This window comes from Populus euphratica, unplaced genomic scaffold, assembly GCF_000495115.2.
Source record: "Populus euphratica unplaced genomic scaffold, PopEup_1.0 scaffold253.1, whole genome shotgun sequence".
NCBI lineage: Eukaryota > Viridiplantae > Streptophyta > Magnoliopsida > Malpighiales > Salicaceae > Populus > Populus euphratica.
Window position 1 is genome coordinate 16,756 of NW_011500133.1, and position 7,356 is coordinate 24,111.

General features: G+C 36.7%; 2 protein-coding genes across 4 annotated transcripts; one reads left to right on the forward strand and one right to left on the reverse strand.

Moving 5' to 3' along the window:
* Positions 1-441: 441 nt before the first annotated feature.
* LOC105110413 (putative receptor-like protein kinase At3g47110) lies at positions 442-3,995 on the forward strand. The gene is made up of 2 exons (XM_011005446.1): positions 442-3,140; positions 3,384-3,995. The coding sequence occupies exon 1, from the start codon at positions 1,596-1,598 to the stop codon at positions 2,892-2,894; it is 1,299 nt and encodes a 432-aa protein (XP_011003748.1). The 5' UTR covers positions 442-1,595; the 3' UTR covers positions 2,895-3,140; positions 3,384-3,995.
* Positions 3,914-6,663, reverse strand: LOC105110412 (cell division cycle-associated protein 7-like). Of its 3 annotated transcripts, XM_011005443.1 has the most exons (8): positions 6,499-6,661; positions 6,171-6,411; positions 5,869-6,067; positions 4,970-5,040; positions 4,772-4,849; positions 4,485-4,572; positions 4,289-4,344; positions 3,914-4,157 (listed from the first exon to the last, which is right to left on the reverse strand). In XM_011005443.1, the coding sequence occupies exons 1-8, from the start codon at positions 6,562-6,564 to the stop codon at positions 4,081-4,083; spliced, it is 876 nt and encodes a 291-aa protein (XP_011003745.1). In that variant the 5' UTR covers positions 6,565-6,661; the 3' UTR covers positions 3,914-4,080. The 3 variants fall into 3 exon arrangements, with proteins under 3 accessions (XP_011003745.1, XP_011003747.1, XP_011003746.1); XM_011005445.1 differs by lacking the exon at positions 4,289-4,344 and having other exon boundaries at positions 6,499-6,662; XM_011005444.1 differs by lacking the exon at positions 3,914-4,157 and having other exon boundaries at positions 4,342-4,422; positions 4,481-4,572; positions 6,499-6,663.
* Between the last annotated feature and the right edge of the window lie 693 nt (positions 6,664-7,356).

The window sequence follows — 7,356 nt, forward strand, 5'->3', positions numbered from 1 at the left end:
AACTTTATGGGTTCCATATGTGGAACAAGTCCATGTCATTTTGTCTATTATAAAGTTTTGGTAAATTTTTACTTTATAATTTATCAATTTATTTATTCGTTTTTTAATTAATATAAGTATATGGGAATATTTGATATGATAATCATTTTGTTAACTTTATGGGTTACATATGTGGAACAAGTCCATGTCATTTTGTGAGCTTGGCCTTTCTAAGCAAGTTCATGGCAACAAGACATGTCACCTCATTCAAATATATGTTTCTTTTTTCTTTTTTCTTTTTATCCATCATTGAAATAATTCCGTGGATATAAAATAGAGAGTTCTAATAGAATTTGCCAGAAATTTGTATCCATCTATGGGAGCATATTAGAGCAAAAAAAAATGATTTCAAGACTACTAAACTCAATCCTTTTTATCTTGTGTGCCCTTTGTTCCAGGAGCATATTAGAGAGAAAAAAAAAATTGATTTCAAGGCTACTAAACTCGATCCTTTTTATCTTGTGTGCCCTTTGTTCCATCAACTACTTCGAGAACCCCACGGCCTCAGGCTTCACAAATGAAACAGACCGAGAAGCTTTGCTAGCAATGAAGCATCTCGTCTTAAAAGATCCTTTCAGAGCTTTGAGCTCATGGAATGCCTCACTGCATTTCTGTACTTGGCATGGTGTTGCATGCTGTTCCAAACATCAAAGAGTGATTGCTCTGAATCTTTCATCACTGCAACTGGCAGGTTTCTTGTCTCCCCACATAGGGAACCTTACCTTCCTTAGGAGAATCGATCTCAGTAAGAACAACTTCCATGGAACAATTCCAGAAGAAGTCGGACACCTGTTTCGCCTACAATACCTCTCTCTCTCAAATAACTCTTTCCAGGATGAACTTCCAGGAAATCTAAGCCATTGTTCAAATTTGAGATTCTTGGGTATGGAGGGAAACAACCTTACAGGGAAAATTCCTAGCGATCTGGGATCTTTGTCTAATCTAAGAATGCTTGGCATCCTCAGAAACCATTTGACAGGTTCACTCCCTCTTTCATTTGGGAATCTCTCTAATCTCGTCTCACTTTCTCTGAGAGAGAACAATCTTGAAGGAAGCATACCTATTGAATTTGAACGCCTGTCCAGGTTAGCATATCTTGACTTGTCCTTCAACAATTTGTCAGGTATGGTTCCGAAAGAGCTTTACAATATCTCATCCTTGAGCACTGTTGCCATGGTCTCCAACAATTTAAGTGGTCGCCTCCCCCTTGATTTAGGCTTGACACTTCCCAATCTCCAAACTCTGTATCTCGGACTAAACCGGTTCCTCGGACCTGTTCCAGCATCCATAGTTAATTCCTCGGGACTTGAATACCTTGATTTAGCTTCTAATTCCTTTTCAGGGCCAGTGCCAAAGAATTTAGGAAGCCTACGTTATCTTCAATCCTGGATTTTGGTTTTAACAAAATTGGTGATAAGAATAACAATGACTTGACTTTTCTCACCTCCTTAACCAACTGTACCTATCTAGAAGAGATCTCGCTTTACAAAAGTAACCTTGGAGGATTATTGCCAAACTCCATAGCAAATCTCTCGACCAATCTCTATTACCCGGTAATGTGGGGCAACTACATAACTGGAACCATTCCTACCGATATTGGAAATCTTAAAAGCTCGCAGATTCTTGATTTGGCTGACAACATGCTCACAGGAAGATTACCTGAATCTATTGGGAAGTTAGTCATGTTAAAAGAGTTCTACGTTCACTTGAATAAAATCTCGGGGGAAATTCCATCCTCTTTGGGAAACGTTTCTGGATTACTTAAACTAGATTTGGGAGTGAATCTTCTCGAGGGAACCATACCTGTTTCTTTGGCTAATTGCACAAGCTTAAATCTTCTGGACATTTCACACAATCACCTCAGCGGGTTCATACCTGAAAAGATCTTTAGTCTTTCTTCCCTCACGCTTGGCCTTCTTTTAGGATCAAATAGATTAAGTGGAAGATTGCCAAGTCAAGTGGTTGACATGAGAAATCTCGTCGAATTGGATATTTCAAGAAATAAAATATGTGGAGAAATTCCAAGTACTCTAGAGACTTGTCTCATGTTAGAGACTCTCAACATGAGTGGTAATTTCCTCAGAGGCACTATTCCTTCCGCTTTCAAGAAGCTAAGAAGTATTCAAGTCCTAGACGTTTCCTGCAATAATTTGTCTGGGCAGATTCCAGAGTTTCTTGCTGATTTGCCATTCCTTTCTAATCTAAACCTGTCCTTTAACGAGTTCAAGGGCAAGGTGCCAGCTGAAGGAGCTTTCGAGAACGCTAGCCAATTTTCCATTGCTGGAAATAACAAGCTATGTGGAGGAATCAAGGCGATTCAATTGCCTGAATGTCCACGAACGAAACAGCACAAGCGTTTTTCAAAGAGAGTAGTGATCGTTGCAAGCAGTGTTTCTCTCTTCATTACGTTTCTTCTAGCATGTATTTTTGCCGTTGGATACAGGAAACTATCAACCAACAGGAAACCCCTATCAGCTGCAACCTTGGAGAAGAAGTTCCAAATAGTTTCCTATCAAGACCTTGCTCGTGCCACTGATGGGTTCTCTTCTGCCAATGTGATTGGTGATGGAAGATATGGCTCTGTCTACAAAGGAATTCTCGGTCCTGATGGTAAAACCGTCGCCATAAAGGTTCTCAAACCTGAACAGCGAGGAGCCCACCGTACTTTTGTGGCTGAATGTGAAACATTAAGCGCATCAGGCATCGGAATCTTGATAAAATTGTCACTGCTTGCTCGAGCATTGATTTCAAAGGCAATGACTTCAAAGCTTTGGTATTTGATTTTATGCCCAGTGGAAGTTTGGAGAGCTGGTTGCATCCAAGTACAGGGGAGTCACAAAACTCGAAAAGGTTGAGTCTACTGCAAAGGATTGGCATGTTGATCGATGTGGCATCGGCATTGGATTATCTTCACAACCATTGTGATGAACAAATCGTCCACTGTGATCTAAAACCAAGCAACATCCTTCTTGACAACGACCTTACAGCTCATGTGGGTGATTTTGGCCTTGCAAGGATTCTTTCGGCAGCCGCAGGAGAAACCCCGTGAACATCGACCAGCTCACTTGGCGTAAGAGGAACTGTTGGATATGTGGCACCAGGTAAAATAATATGCAATTATCCTCCCTCGTGACTACTGTTAAGCATATTCATGAATTCTAGTTCCGTTCAAGTTTAATTTAAATTGCTCGAACTTCAAAATAATGTTATGATATGCTCTAGTTTCTATCTAACTTCACTGTGTTTTGTTTCCTAAGCAAAATATGATTTCAGTCAAAATATATTTTTTTCATTCTAAGAGGAAGTATTGACAGTAATGGTCTTATTTGTACCTTGAATTGCAGAATATGGTATGGGTGGAGAGGTTTCAGTAAGTGGTGATGCGTATAGCTATGGCATCCTCCTTCTGGAGATGTTTACAGGAAAAAAGACCCACCAACGGCATGTTCACGGGCAACAATAGCCTCCATAATTTCGTTAAAACAGCTCTTCCTGATCAAGTATCAGAGATCATCGATCCTCTGCTTAAAATTGATACCCAGCAGTTAGCCGAGTCGAGCAGAAATGGTCCAGTAGGGACAAGATAGAGGGCTGTTTGATATCAATCTTACAGATTGGTGTCCTATGTTCTGTTGAGCTTCCAAGTGAACGAATGGTCATAGCAGAAGTTCTCTGAACTAGATAAAATTAGGAAAATTCTCTGCAGCAAGTAGAGAGATCTCAAGCCATGACTGCGATTGCTCTTGCAATTTTCTTTTGTAATGCATGACACGGATTTATTCTGAACCTACTTCCCTAGCTTTACTACTTGTATGTAGGTGCTGTACTGCTATTATATGTTATGTTTTAGCGACTGATCTCTGGAAATCATGAGTGAGGAGCCGACATGTAAATTTCTCCGTAGACAGGGTGCATCAAAATACAAGAGTTATATGATCAAGCCCTATCAATTGCCTCTGATTTGTCTTGTTGATTCATTTAGCACCAGCAGAGGAATTCCATCCTTTTGATCTGCAGCTTAATTCATCATGGAGTTCATCCTCATCTTCCAAGCTTGTTTCTTCGTTGAAGCTCATCCATCAGCAGATGTGCAACTGATTTGTAACCCATCTCTCGAGCTTTTATGTCATTCGTATGAAAGGAAACCAATACCATATCATCAATCAACTATATTAGCTCGTTAACAGAAAAGGAATTGATAGTAATTATATTCATATGCAAATGAAAATATAAATGCCAGAAGATAAACCTTTGAAAATTGCTAGCCCAGTTGGAGCCATCTCTCGCTTGCGTAAGCACAACGAACTATCCACAAATAAAAGATTAAAAATTAGAAACGACAGGTTTCCAATTGATAAATCTCAAAAGATTACTTGGTAATTCTGCAATAGCAAATACATTTAATTATAGCTCTAAATTAAAAATGAAAACATAATCATTCGTACCTGTTACAAATCCAATAAGGATTAGATCCTCTTTCTTCTACGCAATGAGGGCACATCCACTTCTTATTTTCTCTCACCTCCTCTATGTCTACCAAAACATCATCACAGTAGGGTTAGATGATTCCATTATTTTTGTGGACACAAACATTTTGCATATCATCCTCCTATATGAACATTTTTGTAGTCTTAGGAGCTTTAAAGTCCATAACTAGGTTTTTAAGGCTGCTAACACTAACAGGACTAAGTGGTTTTGTACCAGCTGGTTCTTTTTTGGTGGAAGGACTCACCTTCTCCATACCTGACCTTGAGACAACCTCGACAGAAAACACCAGTTGGAGAATGACAAAATGAACAGTCTGTTTTTCCTGCTTGGAACATAAGAATTTAAAAAGTACAGACCATTATTGATTATAGAGACTGGTTCATTTATAACTGACCTATGCAAGGATAAACATCAAAAATACACAAAAGCATTCTAAAGCTACCTATGCATGGTTCATCAGGATCAAGGTTACTGCAGCGCTTGCAATCTTCTTCGCTACACAATGTCTTTTGCCTGCGTTTGTGTGTAATTAGATTCACATTATCATGCTCTATTTTGACTAGACTTGCCAGGTTGAACGGTTAGCCAAAACTAGTTAAAGCATAGAAAGGTCTAAAACATGCTGAATTCTAAGACGGTGCTAGTTAGAAAATTAGTAACGTGTACAATGTTCACATATTCCATTGTGATGTCACATCGTATAAAAAATTCCTTGTGACTTTCCAGGCCATGAAGCGCGAAGGTTCCCTTTTTAACTAGTTGCGCACTTGTTTTCGAGATTCAAATGGTTATGTGGCTTCATAATGGATTGTTCTTGAGGTTCAAATGATCGATTTTGTTTACTTTAGAAAGTGCCAGAACAATTATTTATGCAAAAGACCGTAAGAAAAATATATGCAACTGAAGTCCTTTACTATATAAGTACTTTCAAATTTCAATTGCAATTATACATGCAGTATAGAATGGTAGTGAAGTGGGACTAAGGACGCTTATATTATGGAACATTACTTGTAACTGAGTGTGCTCTTTCTATAAGTTTCAATCGTTGCCATTCTTAAATAGCTATAATATAATTATGTAAAATGCACTAAAATTTGGGGGTGAAAGCGCACCAAATAGATGCCTTTTGTAGCATACCAAAGGCATCAAAATTTGAAGATCTTTCAACCCTAAGCGCTCTACAATCGCAGTTCTAATCACAAAAACAAACAGAGATATTTATTTCAATCATCTTATATAACCCATTTCCAAGAATTTCCATGTCCCTCAATAAAATAATTAACATAACAATTCAAATGAGCAAATAAGAAAAACAAAACTTTAGCAGGATGGATTTTGTACCTGCAAAAATGGCAGCAAATCCCAAAAACCGAGTTATAGATCGTGCCTCTACCCTTACTACTACATCGCCTAGCAGAAGCCTCCGGCGAAAGTTGAATCTGCATCGCACCCTTTACCTTCACTAACGGAGCATTTGCAGGCCTTTTCTCATCTTCTTCCTCTTCACTCTCATCACCAACCTCCACTTTTCTCCTCACAACTAACACAAAAGGAACACACACAAAAAACCCGCGTCAAATCCAACAACCCATTACTTTAATTTTGATAAAATCACTCTGGAAAAAAAAAAAAAAACAGGATACCTGCTTTGACGGGTTCGGTGGAAATTTCTTTCAAACGATTAGACCGACGTAAAGAAAGATTGTTACTGTACTGTATTGATGATTCGACGGAGCTGATCCTCTTCAATCGATCAGATCGTCGCAAGATTGCGGTCTCGTAAACTCTTTTAGTCCATTTCTTTCTCTCGCATTTTGGAGAAGAAGAAGTTAAGGATCGAAGATCAGAGAGTGTTTTGTGTATTCCAAGCGATTCCAATCGAGCCTACAATTATTAATAATAACAGTTCAGTTAAATCATTGGTTTTTACAAGAAATCAAAGAAACAAAGCAAAAATCCTGAGAGCATTACCTGGTTCTCTAAGATGCGTGCGTTTCTTTGATCTTCATAGTCGGATTTACATTTAAGCTTCCCCATTTTCTTAGAAAATTCAAGATTTCTTTCTGGTTTGAGGGAGAGATAGAGAGAGAGGGGTTTTCAGCCCTCGTTTCTAACGGTCAAGAGATATTTGAATGTTCAAACTTTGAATTTCTATCCAGATTTATCTGGCCCCGGTAATTAAAAGGGCCTACGTTGAATATTTTAAAGCACATTTATAATCATTATAATTACAGATCAGCTTGGGTAACAAAACTAAATTGTTTTGTTCGGTTTACGTGGGAGAGTATAATATTAGTTATTTTTTAAAATATTTTTTATTTAAAAATATATTAAAATAATATTTTTTTATTTTTAAAAAATTATTTTTAACATTCAAACATTAAAATGATTTAAATATATAAAACAATTAATTTTAAATAAAAAATTCAAAATTTGGAAAATATTGTTTGGAATGCAACTCCAACCAACCCCTAAAACACTAATTTAAAGAGAGAGAGAAATTAAATCACTGAATGAACTCATAAGCCATCGAATTAATTTGAATTATTGATTATTTAGGAATGTCGTAGCTTTTATTTTTTAATGTGTTGAGAGTGGTAGTTTATATTTATTAATGTATTTTTAAAGTATGTTTTACTTAAAAAAATCAAATAAATAATTTTTTTAGTATATTTCTATGATTTTGATATATTAATATCAAAAACAAAATAAATTCTAAAAAATATTATTTTAATATATTTATAAAAAAAACACTTGTAAAAAATATCTTACATCATAATATTAGAAAAATATTATTTTGTTTTTTATAAAAAAATTAATTATTTTAAT